Source organism: Canis lupus, chromosome 14 (assembly GCF_003254725.2).
Source record: "Canis lupus dingo isolate Sandy chromosome 14, ASM325472v2, whole genome shotgun sequence".
Taxonomy (NCBI): domain Eukaryota; kingdom Metazoa; phylum Chordata; class Mammalia; order Carnivora; family Canidae; genus Canis; species Canis lupus.
Window position 1 is genome coordinate 29,199,367 of NC_064256.1, and position 15,876 is coordinate 29,215,242.

General features: G+C 32.9%; 1 protein-coding gene across 8 annotated transcripts in view; it reads right to left on the reverse strand.

Moving 5' to 3' along the window:
- Positions 1-15,876, reverse strand: part of DGKB (diacylglycerol kinase beta) — a 695,350-nt gene that overhangs the window by 448,422 nt on the left and 231,052 nt on the right. For 4 of the 8 annotated variants that reach the window (XM_025464246.3, XM_025464243.3, XM_025464244.3 and 1 more), the window contains one exon: positions 3,329-3,364. The exons of 2 other annotated variants lie outside the window; for them this stretch is intronic. In XM_025464246.3, the coding sequence (XP_025320031.1) occupies positions 3,329-3,364 (36 nt within the window). The remainder of the gene's footprint in view (positions 1-3,328; positions 3,365-15,876) is intronic. 2 more of the 8 variants (XM_025464247.3, XM_025464245.3) reach the window with 1 other exon arrangement.

The following is a 15,876-nucleotide window of genomic DNA, read 5'->3' on the forward strand; positions in this document are numbered from 1 at the left end:
TTGCTGAGGAGCAAAGTAGTCTTGATTAATATATATATATATAAATATATATATATATGTATTTTTTAACATAAATAATTGATATAAAGATTTTCATTTCTCTTTTATTTTTTTATTTTATTTTTTTTTCATTTCTCTTTTAATTTAGTTAAGTAAGTGCTTACTAAAAACAAATTACTTTGGACAAAGTCATGAGTATGGGCTTAGAGGCCAAATCCCAGCTTTGTCTCTTATCTGCCGAGCAAACTTGGGCAAGTTATTTATTAGCTCCAAGACTCCACTTAATTCATCCATAAAATGAGAAGATCTGTGTGATGATAAACTGCGAAAATGTAGATAAAGATACCAGCATAAAATAAGCACTCAGTAAATGGCAGGGATTCTTAAAATATAAAATAGATACTTTGTTATATTTTATTAAGTTTCATATGTATGCAGCTTAGATCACAGTAGTTAAAGATGGGTGTTATGAAGAAGTACTTAACTTACTTTGTAGTACTTTATGTGTCTACTGCATCACCGTAACTGGGGATAAGTGGTGCAATCAATGATCCAGGTTGGGTCTTTTGGGGCAGATGGGAAGCAAAAAATGAGACAGAATGAAAGCTAGTCTAAAGTATCTGGAAGCACTACTCAGCCCCTAAATTTAGAGGTACAATTTGCAACTTAATCCACAAGTCCTGAGGTTCACACATCACAACTGATGTGAATATTTTCTCTTAGGATAATTTCATACTGGGTATAAACCACTTACAAGATTTCTGTTCAAGAAATCCTGATTGGAATAAATGAAATTTAGGAATGTGAAGGCCCTTGTCAAAATCTTTTACTTTGGGCTGTTTACCAGTATTATGGTAGTGACTTTATAAAAGTATGTGTGTGCATAGGTACCTCATCTTCACTCACTCTTCATTCCCTTTGTAATCACCATCACTGACACAGTAAGCCAAAGGTTAAAAGCAAAGAGGTAGATCTCTTATATATACATACTCATCATGTCTTTTGATCAGTTGAGTTAAATGCTCAACATAGTGATTTCTATGAGTCCCCCATCAGTTTATGCTAGTTCCAAGTAAAATTTGTTATCTTATTATTATATTATGTATTTTTATTATTACTCAAACCATTGAACTGTGAGTGTAAAATGAGTTGTCTCCATGAAAATTAACTTGCATGTTTTGGAAAGACACAATAATACAAGATATGTGTGTGTGTGTGTGTGTGTGTTTGTAAATGCATGGATTTGTGTGTGTGTGTCTTTATGTAGGAGTAGTCAAGTTGGGTTTGGACGTGACAACTATAAAAGCTTTGAAAATTAATAAAAACTGAGAGTTACTTTACACTCAAATTGTTTTACACATGACCTTGAGTTTCTGTTATAATTTTTAAAAATTGACTTTATACTCAAGTTGTTTTACATATGGCCTTGAGTTTCTGTTATAGTTTTTAAAAATTGAAAGTAATTGAAGACAATTATTTTCATTAATAAATGAATATCTTTTCATGAAATAAGGAATGCTATCCTTATACCTTAAAATAAAATTGTAACTGAAAATTTTCATGGGTGTTAAGACTGTTATATATGAAAAAACGGCTATATACTATTTCCAAACAGTACATGCATATGTCCTCATAGAAAAGCCTTGAAACCTATGTCAGGAGTGTAACCCATAAATATATGTTTACATATTTTAAGTAAAATGTTTACATATCTCTATATCTTTCTATAAGTTCCCTCACATACATATTAACTACATGTTCAATTAACTAACAAGCCATAGTTCCTAATGATGGAACATAGGATTCTTGTGCATGCACTCATATGTATATATGTGTTTGTGTGTGTGTGTGTGTGTGTTCACACACTTACCAGTGTATATATTCATACATGGGCTTAAGAAAAATTTTGGAACAATGTAGCTGAAGAAAACTTACATGATGATTTCAGAGGATGGTGACAAGTCTAAGTTAATATAAACCAATATATCTTGCCAGAAAAAGTTTAAAAAGCAGTGTAGGAAGACTTTTAATTACTTTATAGGAGAAGAAATATTTTTTTTAACAAATCAGAAAAGTGTATTATTAAAACTGCAATTTTGGTCTCTTTATTCTATCTATATGATACAGATTTTACAGTTGGATATGGGAAACCTATGGAGACTAACAAATCTAATGAGAAAAGTTTAAATCTCAAATACAGCTTCACACAATGGGCTATGATAGGGGCAAACATAAACTCTGATGCCTGAATATACAAAATCAATTCTATTAAAGTTAAACAATTAAAATAGGTGATAAACTTTTTAAGTACCTTTGTTGCTTGAGTGTGTAATTCAACTTCTATTTTATAATAACTACCAAAATAATGGTATCAGTGACCTTAAAACATACAAAAATAATTAAATATTTCTCTTAGATTAGATATCTCCAGTGTATTTTTAAGTATATCTCTGGTTACAAAATGCAATTTTAAAAAGTTTCATGAGGCAGTCTACACTAATTGGAAAACTTTTTTAGGGGGGAGGGGAGAGAGGTTATTATATTTTTGTGGAATTACGTTTTCCTTTAAATAAATCATATTCTAATATAGTATTCATATGTTATAAATAATTTTCCCGAAGCAAGCAGATTCAGATTATAAATTTAAGGGAAACAATACCATCTGAGCATATCCTTTTTATCTTTAGATAAAAACAACTGAATAGGATAGGGCCACAGAAAAATTGGAGGAGTTGTTTCGTTAATGCAAAGGTAAAGCTATAGCTTTAGTGAAAATAAATGGTGTGGCAATGCCTATATTTATTTTTGAAATAGAAGTCATTTATTCTGTCACTATGTTTTATTCCAATGACTTTCTATATAATGTCATATGCTAAGTGATAAATGCAGATACACTCTTTTTAAAGTGATGGGCATTTGAAATTGATCAAGTGTTTCTCAACCTACTATCACTGAAAACTACATTTTAATGGTACAGAGGATTTAACTGTTTGGGCTTTTTGTAAGGTATCTACATTTTAACTTGAAAAACAGGAATGATGCTCTTCTGATACACAGGGCAAAACTCTTTGCAAAGTAACTTTTATTTTTCTCTGTATACTTGGTTTACATAACTTTTTGCTTTCCTAATGTTTTACAAAGGTAGGCTGGAACCGTTTCAAGGCTATCTCATTATGAAAAGAAAAAGGTTCCAATTTCAAATATCAAATATGAGATTAAATAAACTATGCAAACTGATATTAGTAGGTCACTGATATAGCCCCAAATGTTCTTTGTAAAAATATAAGACCTATAATTCCAAGGGTGAAAACCTTTTTTGCTTACGCACCTCAGGGACTGAAACTCCTGAAGTGGGCAGAGTCTGCTGAAAAAAGAGAAGTTCATATTAAAGCTGAAAAAACCAAAGTCAAACTGAAAACAAATGCCAGTGAAGGTTCTTATATCACTATTCTCCTGTGAAGTAAGTGATTAAATAAAAAATGCATTTCTCTGTCATATTTTTTCTGCTTAATTTCATTAGATGCATGAATAAATATATTTTCACAAAATAAGTAATTGGTCCAATGCAATGAGTGGGTTCGATTGTGAATTACTTATCCAAATTGCAATTTCATCCACCCAAAGCTGATTGATCAACATCCTTGGTTGGCTTCACAGACCTCTCTGAAACAACACAAATCTATTACATTTATATTTTGCAGTAAGACCTCATCTCCAAGTTCCATTATCTTTCATCAACCATTCCTACTAATTTATTAAGTTGCCCATTTACCAGGCCCACTTTTCCATTTTCCAGTCCAACTCTCATTCCTTCCTAAAAATACTCAGTGTCTTTTTGATGGAGACATAGCTTATGGTGTTGGTTTTATTTTGTGTTTTTTTCTGGAAATAAGAAAAAAAATATTCCATTAGTATCAGTAAAAAGTAAAATATTATTAAATAAGTAGAAAAATTTTACTGGAGAGTAATTAGGAAAAAATGAGGAAGTTAAATACACTGAAGCTGGTCTTCATGACAGTGCATCTTCAATAATTCACCACCCCTCCTTTCCTGAGCCACAGTGGAAAGCTTTTTTTCTAGCAAAAAACAGAAAAAAAAGGTTACCAAATTCCAAAAGTCTATGTCCTATGGGTCTCAGAACAAATTTGGAAAATTTTTGACGACTCACACGCATAATACCAGACAAAGTTTTCCTATTGTGGGGTGTGTGTGTGGTGAAGGGAGGTTCGAAAATTGGATATGAAACTAAGAATTTTAGACATTTATGTGTCTCTGAAAAGGAGGGAGTGGCCAGCATTTCATTTCCTCCCCAGGACTGAGCTATGTGAAGGCAACTCTAAATGGATCTCCAAGGTGGGTCTGAACAATCTGAGAACACAGATATAGTTCACTCCCATATATACTGTATATAGTTATTGAAGAAGCAGGCAATTTCACAGCTACTCAGCACAGAGATGGACTAAAAGGATCCAATGCACCCAAAAGTGGATCGGAAGAAGGGTCTAGGGCACCACTAGAGAAAATTAAAATGTCCGAGAATACACCTCTATTTAGAAGATATTTTTATAATATAAGTAAAAAAAATGTTGCAGCTGCAGATTTTTCATCAAAAGAAGTCATCAAGTCTGGGAGGATGAACTTGGGTTAACTATCCCATTAACAGGAGAACCCTATGGAAGTAATTGCTACTTCTCAGATGGATTGAAAATAGATTTAATAGAACTTTCACTGAAGCTTTCTGAGTTCAGTAATATTCTTGACTTTTGAATCAAAGTCAGTCTACATAAAACCTGGGGCAATGGAGTGGTGGGAAAAACATGCTAGCCTCAGTCTAGCTCACCTCAAAAATTTTTTTCAGCTTTCCTATTTTTCTTTCTCATATCTTCATCTAAGTTTATATCTGAATAAACATTTGAAGGCATGAATGCAGTTCTTCTATCTTTATTATAACAGATAAAGGTTTGCTCTCCTTCCAATCCAAATTAAGTGACTTATCCTATGATCCCCTATCCTATCCTATGCCGTGGCCCCAGGAAGATCCCAGAGACTCTCAAGCAAGCATACTAGGATGCCCATCAAGCTGTCTCCAAAGCATGAGACAGCTTCCAGATGCCTTCCACTGTGACAAGAATCTATGTTCACTGTACTTATGTCCATACAGAGCAAAGCAATGGAAAGCCAAGTGAAAAGATCATAGTTGTCAAAATGGTTCATAATAATAGCCAAATGTGATGTAATATCTTGAATAGATACTGTCCACCTCACCTTAACCACCAAAAAAATCTATAAAAGGCATTTTTACATGCTTTTAAGCATTTGAATATAGACAGGATAATGACTAGTATTATGGAATTACTGTTAATATTCCTAGATGTGATAATAATATGGTAATTTTGTAGAAAACTGCCTTAATCTTAGAAGATGCCTGCTGACATATTTAGAGATATAGTATCATACTACCTGCTATTTATTTGCAAAAGGTTCAACTTAATAAAATATGTATTTCTCTATGTATGATGGCAAAATAATAACAGAGGCTGGGGATATATTGAATTCATGTGGCCTGATGTCACAAAAAGCAGAAACCATGTCAACTCAGATAATAAAAACAAAACCCTTTTCAGGCATTCTCCCCTCCCTCCTCAAAAGACATAGTAGGATGAAATTAAACCTTGGCTGGCACTTTGCTACCACTTGTATGGAGAACTGAGAATATATAGACATTCATGCTTGTAAGCTTCTTCCTTTGTAAGGTAGTAGGAATATTGGGCATCGAGTGAGAATGAGCAATGTTGGCAGTGAGGTAGTGACCAGAAGAAAGTAAGGGAATAGAGTAGAGAGAAAGTAGAGAATTTGTGTCTACCTCTCTGAGAATGGGAGAGCAGATGACATAGAATGAGTAACAGAATCAAGCAAAATTCAGAATGCAGTGAGGCTAGAAGTCATAAATATGTAAGAGAGTAAGCCACCAGCTCAGAGAATTTTCTCCAGTAACACTCAGGCATCTTGAGAGCAACACTAAAAATTCACTCCAGGAATAGGAGTGATGAAACAATGTATATATAAGCTTACTCATAATCAAGATGTGCAGACAAAGAGTATATATTAAATTAACAAGCCCATCAGTGGCTTACCCTCAAGTCATAATAAGAAAACTATGGTACCTCGAAAGGAGATAAGCAAGCAATTCATTACAGAACAAATTGAGATATTATATTACTTCAATTATACTCTTTTGTATATGATTTTTAAACATCAAGGATGAACAGAGTAAATGTTTTAGTTTTTTGAAAATTATCATGAGTGTATAATTCTAAATGTAATATATTTTTAATCAAAATTAATACAGGAACTGTATATTTGTATTTAATCAAATGTGAGGTGTGACTGCAGAGGAATGTGATTGATTTTATTTAATCAGTATCATTTTAATATTAAATAGAATACACAGTACAGATAATTAGTTTAAAAGATGCATTTGTCTTCAGGGCACTTATTAAGTTCAACCGAATACCAAAGAATTTTTGAAAATCCTATTATTCTAAAATACTGAGATATTTCTTGTCTTTATAGTTTCTAACATGTAATCATTTTAAATTGACAATTTAATCCAAATTGTCACAGGACAAAGAAAACCCTTTAGTGGAGAGATTGCTGGAGGTTTGAGGTAAAAATATAATAAGAGCATAGTATTCACATTAAAAGGGTCATTAGTTATTTCAAGACTAAAGCAAAATTAACAGAATTACACGCTATAACTATATAGGAATGTTTATGTTTTTGAAGAATTACTTTTATGTCTATTGTCTCATTTAATCCTCCCCCTAAACCAAGATATTCCACTTCTCAGACTGAGAAACTAAAAATCTGAAAGATTAGATTACTATCCTAGGAAAAATAAGTATTACTAACAGAATCCTACTATAGTATTTCCCTGTCCCAGGCTCCATTTATTCAAACAAGTTCAATAAGAATTATTTCAGGCTTCTTTTTAGCCACATCTCTATTTTTTAGGTGATTTGAAAATCAAATTATTTTAAAACTGGGAAGTATTGAGAGACCACAATATATATCTGTTTTGCCTGAAAGAAGTGGCTTGAATATCAATAAGGGTTAATTTAACATAATAACGTCTAGTACCCTGGTAAATTAGAGTACCCATATAAAACAATTTTAAATAGCTGCCTTCTTTATATACAGTTAGATCTCTGGGATCAAAAAAGAAGTGAGAGAAAGAAAAGCAAGTTAGGGAAAAGGACAATTTTCTTCCTAAAATAGTACACTGACAGGTTTAAGGGCAGAAGTTTTTCTCTCACACTTGCTAATAAAGTGTATCAAGGGCATCTCTACCAAATAGAAAGTAACCAAGTTTGGTTTTGGTGAATTTTACTGTCACATTCCAGATTCATAACTTGTTTACCCTATTACAATTTTGTAGTTCCTAAGTGTGTATGCCAGACATTTGAACACAACACAATTTTTTTAAAGTGAGAATGAAGTAATTTTTATGCTACAAATAATTTTTATAGCCTATGATTACTTCAATGTATGGCAAGTATGTCAGTTAGAAGGATCATTAATTATTTTTTCCAGCAGCACTTTGACATATCTAATTATAACCATCAAAAATAAAATATTTTAGAAGTCACACGTTATAATCTTACTTAGGGTCCCTTGAATAACCACTTCTCACTTAAGCCAAATTTTTAAGCTTGCACCAACATAAATTTAATGGTAAGAATATGTTTAATTGAGACAATTTCATTACCTTTATAATTTTAAGTGCTCACAGAAGTGCCCATTCCTATTATTGGATTGTTTACACATATTTGCAGAGTTTAGTTCAGAAGATTTTGCACAGAAGGGATTGTGAAGCTCCCTCCTTAATGGAGGTATTCCTGTATGCTTGTATCTAGAAAGGAAACATCCTGAGCCTTCGGGGAAAGTACACCTAGTGCAACGGATATTTGGAAAATTAAGGGGCACCAAATGTTTTCAATAAGAATGTTAAAAATTTATCTTTATAGAGATATCCAAGTTTCAAAAATGGATATCTACATATAAAAGCAATCAGCAACAGTGAAACTGTTTCTAATGTTATTTTTATTGTTGTTGTCTTGCCTACTTGACCAGCGAGTGAAATAAAACCATTAGAAATATTATCCTACTTAGCTAGGTCTCATAAAATCTTCAGAAGCCCATACGGTTGAAGAGAGTTCTTCAATTTATTTTTAACTCTGTTCCATAGTAAAAATATGTGTATATTTACATAATTGTAAAATAATTTCACAAAGACCACCTACCTTATATGCCCTACTCTCTGATATGTTCTATTGTCTTCTCCACTTCTATTCCCTTCTATTTCAGTAATGGCTATTTTTTTCCATTCCTTTTTGAAATGCTGATCTAAATCCCCTAAATAAAATCATGCTTCACTAATTGTTAGGGAATTCAGCATGGAAACTAAAAATGGGTTTAGAACATTGAATTTGGGGAGGGCTTGTATTGCTTGTGCCATCTGCATGTTGTGTGATTTTAGGTAAATTTCTTAAATCTCTCTATGCTTCACTTTCCTCATATGTCTAGTAGGCATGATAACTATAGCTGCTTTCAAGATTAAAAGGGCATCTAACAAATTTAAGTTTCCAATAAATAGTAACTGTCTTATTAACTTTAGAACCTAAAAGACTCTCCTAATTTCCAATGCCTGCCTAGAGCTCAGCAAAAAAGGACTAATCACATTTCCTTCATCTCAAACTGTATTTGTTGCTCATAAATAGATGGAAACAACAGATTTCTTTTTTTTTTTATGAAATGTATATGTTAGGGCTGTTACAGGACAGAGAAAGAAGGAAAGATGCAGAAAGGGAGAGAAGAGATCAGAGAGACAGCAACACAGAAAAAGGGAGAGGGAGACAAGAGAACCTAAGAAAAAGGAAAGAACAAAGTCTTCCTTGCAATACTCCTCAGTCCTCAAATGGACCACAGGTATCATAACTATGCCTATCATTTTGGAAATGAATGTCCTTTCATTCAAAGAAAATAATTACATTGAGCAAAGGAAGGATGGGAGCTGATATTTAGAGAATGACTCTAGTTTTTGTGTTTTTTTTTAAGGTTTATTTATTTATTTGAGAGAGAGAACGTGTGTACGTCCTCTCATGCTCCCCTGAGTGGGGGGAGGGACAGAATCCTCAAACGGACTTCCTGCTGAGTGCAGAGCCTGATGCAGGACTCAACCCCAGGACCCTGAGATCATGTCCTGAGCTGAAATCAAGAGATGGCCGCTTAACCACTGAATCACCCAGGCACCCATGGCTTTAATTTTTGTTTGAAATATTGCAAAATCCTTAAACATCAGATTCAACTATCTTCAAAATATATTTCAAGAAGAAATGCACATGTCTTACTGATTATTTGTGTCAGATAATTCTTCAGAATTCTTACTTTACATAAAGATAATTAATACCTACCTATTTATGAGTACATACCTATGATTCTGTTTGGGATGTTTGGGATAGGAATATGAGTGCAGTTGGTGGTTTTAAATAAAAAAAAACACCCTCAAAAAACCACATGTTTCAGTGTGGCTTTCTAAAATATGGAAAAAATCACTGTGGGTAGCGAAAGAATATTGATAAAAATATTTAGAATTAAGGCATTAGGCTGTTAAGTTTTCCTTTTCATCAATCTTGGAAAAGACCTCAAATTAAAAAACAAATAAGTTATAATGAAATTTGTTCTTATCCTTTGCCCCTCTAAATATCCACTGATCTCACACCAAAGCATTTTCTAACCAGGTTAAAGTCCAATTCTGCACTCACATTAGAGTAAGATTCAATTGAGTTAAAATTTTACACTGACTGCCAGTCAACCTTATCATGAACTTTCATTATGTGCATGTAATTAATTGGGTCCAACGAACAATATCAGTACTGAGTTATAGACTCTTTTCCCCCGACCATATAATTAGAATATAATTACCCACAGGATATCAGAATGATGCAAAACCTTTCCTCTAAATGCGCCCTCATTAGGAAACAAGTCTCAATGTACATTTATTCAATCAGTGTGAATTAATTAAAATGTTACTGAAATAAAAGAGGGCAGCAATAAAGAGTATCTGACATCTATTAAGAGACTATCACTTGAGATCTGCATGCACAGTTTATATTTAAACCCATTTAGCTCAAGTAGGAACTTGGCCATGTAATGTTATATACATCCAGCATACTAGGAAATCTGAGTAAATGAATCAGTGTGTGTTAGTGTTTTTGAAAAGAACATAATATGTAATGCACACAAAATCTTAAAGGGCCTGAGTAGGATTCTACTTTATTCCTTGATGAGTCCATAAAGATGTTATCATTACACAGGACAAATCATGTTTAACTCCCAAGTATCCAGGAAAGTAGTTGTTCATCCCATACTTTCTATTACAAATCTAGCATCTCTATTTTGCTATGGCTTAGGAGAAATTGATCAGAAAAGCCTAGATTTACCAAAGAATTAATTATTATTCTTTTTAATAAAAAAATAACCTCCATTACTTAAACTAGCTCAAAGCATTTCAATAGCATATTTTCTTTAGGCAGAATATTCATATCTACCTAAGACTATATTCTTTTTAAGAGGATGCATAATATAATATATTCAGATTATATAAAACATGGAAAAAAACAGTAAATGCATAAAGAAACCAAAGGGGATATGCTGCATATCCCATAAGACGCTGCTGGTTCATGGAAAAAAATTCTTCCTAAAAGCTATTTTTCTTGGTTTCTCTAGTACTTGGCATACTGTCATATGCAATCAAAGATTACTGAATAAACTAACAAATAAATAACCCTAACACAAAAGAATATGTACCAATATTCAAGAACAATATCATAAAGAATAGCAAAAATTTTAAAAAGCTACATGTAATATTTAAAGTAAGATATGCAGAGATCTTCAAGTTTTCTGTTATTATATAATTCCTCAGTTTTAGGTTGTGTAAAACAGTGCTGATAATAAATATTGGGCATTCATTCTTACATATAAACAAGCACCACTTTAAAATGGAAATACCGATGAGCACCAAGTTATATAAGGATATTTACAAATTGCTACTTTTCATATGCTCTTCAGGAACAAACTCTAATAACCAGTTTTTAAATTATTAATTAAAATTTTTAATTATTAATTAAAATAATTAAATTATTCTTTTAATTTTTAAAAAAAATCTAAATTAATTAATTTTTAATTATTAACTAAAATGACTCCATAAGATCATTTTTAAATGTTCTGAATGTATGTTATACTTTTACATTCAGGTATTAGACTGGTTTTGATAGAAACCAACATATGAAAGAAATAATGAACTCATTCTAACTAAGAAGGAGATTGTCTCACACAGGTCTGCTTTATTTTTACATAAAATTTTCTGTAGAATTTCAGTGACAAAGACATGTCGCTCTAATTTTTTTCTGAAGATGCTGTGATTTGAGTAACATTAACTAACGGTAAGCATCACATACACAAAAAATACTACTAATAGAATATGAACAAATTTAGAGTTACATTTAGTAGGAAACATCAATTTTCATTTTCTGAGCTAGACTAAGAATGAATATTTATGATACTTTACATAGACTACTGTATTGCTTAAGCTATCTTTTTTAAAAATCAGATTTTGAATATAATTTGATATCCAAAGAAAAATGTCTTGATTATCCTTAGAATTCTGAAATATTTCCTTTAAGCTTTCTACCTGCAGTGCCACTTTATTTTAAAAATTAGGCATTTTACAGTACCATCTATTGGATATTTTATATAACTACAATAACTTAACAATCTCAGGTTTTCTGAAATTTAGTAATGATTATAAAATACTTCAAGTGCCACTCCAGAAACACAATGCTCATTAGATGTCCACTAATATTACCTCATCTTCACATACTTTAGACTCAATTTTATTAGCTTGTAAGAATAAGATTTATTTACCATGTATTATGAATGATTTTTTAAAATAAGCCTCCCTGCCACATACTCATTTTAATTTGTTATATGCTACTCATGTCACTGTCTAATGTATTTTCTTCTTGACTCAAGAGAAAGTAATAACTGATGGGGATAAAAAGAGACATGTAATTGTAATTTATTAATTCAGTAAATATTTGTTGAGCATCTACTATTCATCACACTGAATTAGGTGCTAGAGATAAAGAGATTTACCCTTTTTGTGTGAGTGGTGAGAGTGGAGGCAGCATTGGTCATTGAGCAGAGAAAAGAGCTTCACAAGAAATATTTTAAGTTCAGCTCCTAGTGTGATGTTGAAGCCTCTATGGGATATCCAGAGGAAATTCACAAGGTGAAGCTGAGTATTTGGATCTTGAGGGGTCAGAGAGAACAAGGTTACACAGATGTATTCAAAAGTGGTGGTTGTACTCATGGAATCAAATGAGCTAATTTGTAGAGAGCATAACGACATAAGAATATAGTTAAAAATGGAAAGAGACCCATATTTAAGAATTAAAGGACTAGGAATTTAGCAATATGGATCAAGTGTGGCTAGCAAGGTAGAATAAAACCTAGATGAAACATGTTGGGTGAATGCCACGGTATGAGAACGGAGCCCTTAAAATACGCTGCAGGGGATTCAAAAAGAGGATTCTTGAAAAGGGGGTCTAGTGGATATTGTTGGTAGCCCAAAGCGGAATCCTTTGTCACCTCGCCAGAGTACCTATCTCTAATTGCTATGAGTGTGGACTGCTGAGAACTCCTAATTGTTCCATTTTCTGAAGAATTATTCTTTATTCCAGGAGTGGCTCTCCAGGGAGCAAGCACCCACTACTCTGGAGGAAGTCACAGCTAATGAATGAGTGATAGGGGTTAGAAAAAGCCAGCCCCTTGTTTTAAGAACAACCCCTTGTCTTCAGGCCCCTTGTCTTACGGCCTTTTATAGGCCATACCCCATGGTATGATTTTATGCCAGAGCTCTCAAAGTTCAGGCCAAGGCTTACATTCTCCCTGTGACCTCTTCCTTGCTTAAAGCCCCTTTTCTTTCCTGCTTCCTCCCTCTCTTGCAGATGGTTTTATAAAGAAACATTCCTACCTCTATAAGTCACAAACAGCTAAATCCCTGGTTCATGCTCTACTCCTTGGGAGTCCAACCAAAGAGTGCTTCTGGATTTGTGATGAATAACAAGAACAGTTTCCCACCCATTTTATAGTCAGGAATTGGAAGAAGTAAGGAAGGAGGAAAGTAAGTTGAGGTAGAAGGAGAAGGAAAATTTGACACAGTGAGTGTACCTTCACAGCTGCACATACTTATGGCTACATTAAGAAGTAGACAAAGACCACATCCGTTTACAAATATAGAAAAATAGCAGAAAGGAACAGCTAAATCTTTAATATGGGTTTAAGGGCAAACATACTACCAAGAGTAGAAACAAAGTAGTTCCAGTACTGGACTCAAATTGTGCTGTCCAGTGCTGTCTAGTGCTATCTAGTGCTATCTATCACAAGCAGGTTAGGTTACACCTTATTTAAGAGTTTCAATTGTAAATCAGTGAGTCGATATATTATTACATATTATGGCAAATGCCATGAAAGGAGAAAAATGGGGAGAGATGCAGAAAGTGCCACAATTTAAGAACTGGAGGGATACAGGCCTTTGTGACTCAAGGATGGTGGAATAATGGTAACTAAATGGAAGAATTCAAGAATAGTTGAGGTTGGGGTGAAATAGGAATATTATAGGGAATAGAAAATGCAGGGTGAGCTGTATTACTCCAGGACTTGGGTTTCTGTGGGCAAATGAGGCCAAATTGGTTAAAGCTTCTGTGAGTATTAGCAACAGAATTTGAAACAATGTATTTTATCATCTAGACTGGGAGGTGAGGAGTGAGTATGGCAGCCTCAAAAGAACTAAACAATCCTTAGTCTACAAAAAAGGGAAACAGAGTTGAACTAAGGGAAAAAAAAAAGTGAGTCAAAAATCACTGCACTGTGCATGAAATTGGTATATAGATCAAAAGTTTTAAATGAATCAATTTTTTGTTCAGGTTTCAGGTTGAAAGTGGAGAACAGTAAATTATATTTAATAGTAAAACAGAGAAAGGCATGCATATAAATACTTCATGATCACCACCACTTCATCTGGAATCATTAAAACCACAGGTTACCTTTACAAGGTGGAATTTGTCCTTAAATACCTAGTGGTGAAGGGACCTGATTTTTATTGCACTCGAAATTTAAAAGTTAGAAGACAGACAAGATATAAAGTATTTATTTCTACTGTGATATAGTTAGTTCTGAATATATGCCCCTCCCTAACCCCAATCTTCCTCTGGAGGAAACAAGCAGAAATATGAATACAGAGGTTCCCATATTTGGGAGCATTTATGCCAATTTCTGGCAATTGTTTTCTGGCAATTGTGTCTCACCAGATAGAAAAAGTATGATGTCTGACTTGTTTTAATTTGTTTTTCTCAATTATTGATAAGAGTTAAGGTTTTAAGTTACTTTATGGTTATTTGCATTCATTTTACAAAACAAGGCATTTTGTTATGATGCTTATGTTTGCCTTGATTTATGAATTTTGGTCTTTATCATTTTAAAAATAATTTTTGGATTGGTCAAGTCTATCAACATTTTCTTTAATCTTTTCCTTTTAGAAAAAAGGTAAAAGGCAAGAAAAAAATATTTTTAGGCCAAAAATAAACATTCAATCCATGTTTGATTTATTTTGGAATAGGTATAAAGTGGAGTTTATCTTAATTTAGTTTCCCATATGGCTATGCAGTAATATCAAACCACTGATCTCCATCAGATTTAATAGGTGACCTTCGTCATATACTGCATTACTACATATAATTTACTATGTTATAGACTTTTTACAGGGTCCTTATATTTTCTAGAGGCGCTTACATTATTTTGATCACTGTAACTTTAATAAGCATAATCCTAATATTTGTTAAAAACAGGTACTTCCTGGGATGCCTGAGTGGCTTAGCAGTTGAGCATCTGCCTTTGGCCCAGTGCGTAATCCTGGGGTCCCGGGATTGAGTCCCACTTCAGGCTCCCTGCATGGAGCCTACTTCTCCCTCTGCCTATGTTTTTCCTCTGTTTCTGTGTCTCTTATAAATAAATAAATAATATATTTCTTTAAAAAACGAGTCCTTCCTTATTGGTATTCTTTATAGTTCTAGGAATTTATATTTGTACATATTTATTCATCCAGGGAAAATGTGGGATCGCATTATGTAATATATATATTACATGGGAATCATACTAAATAGATGAGTGAATTTGAAGAGATGTAGGTTCTTTTTAGCTTAATTTTATTTTCTTCATTATACTTAGACTTTAAAAAAAAATCTTAATTTTTTGTTTAAGGATAGCACCTTATTGCCATTCTCCTTTCACTAAAGGAGATTTTCTTAATCTTCTCTTTCAAATTACTGATTCAGTGTCCTCAAAGTTGATTCTCTCCTATATAGACACTGATATACTTCAGTTTCTGCTAAAATATTATTTTTTTCTCTGCATCTTTTCTTAACCTTGTAGTTATTCCTTTTAAGTCAGTATTTATAAAGTAGATTTTTCTTTAGTATTCTTGATCATGTAAAACAATTGCTATTAACATTTTCTTCTGCTCAATACAATAAATCTTCACGTATGAGACCCATCTAACTTAACTACAATGCTTGTTTCTTTTTCTTGTGGCAGAATTATTACTATTTTATTTTGGCAACAGGTAGACTTCTTTATACTAAAATGCACTTTGGCCATAAGCCATCAGTCTGCATTGACAGTTGTTATAAAAAAGAAAAACCAAAGGAAACAAACACTACTATGATTACAGCAATATTGTTGAGCCGTAGTGCCTTC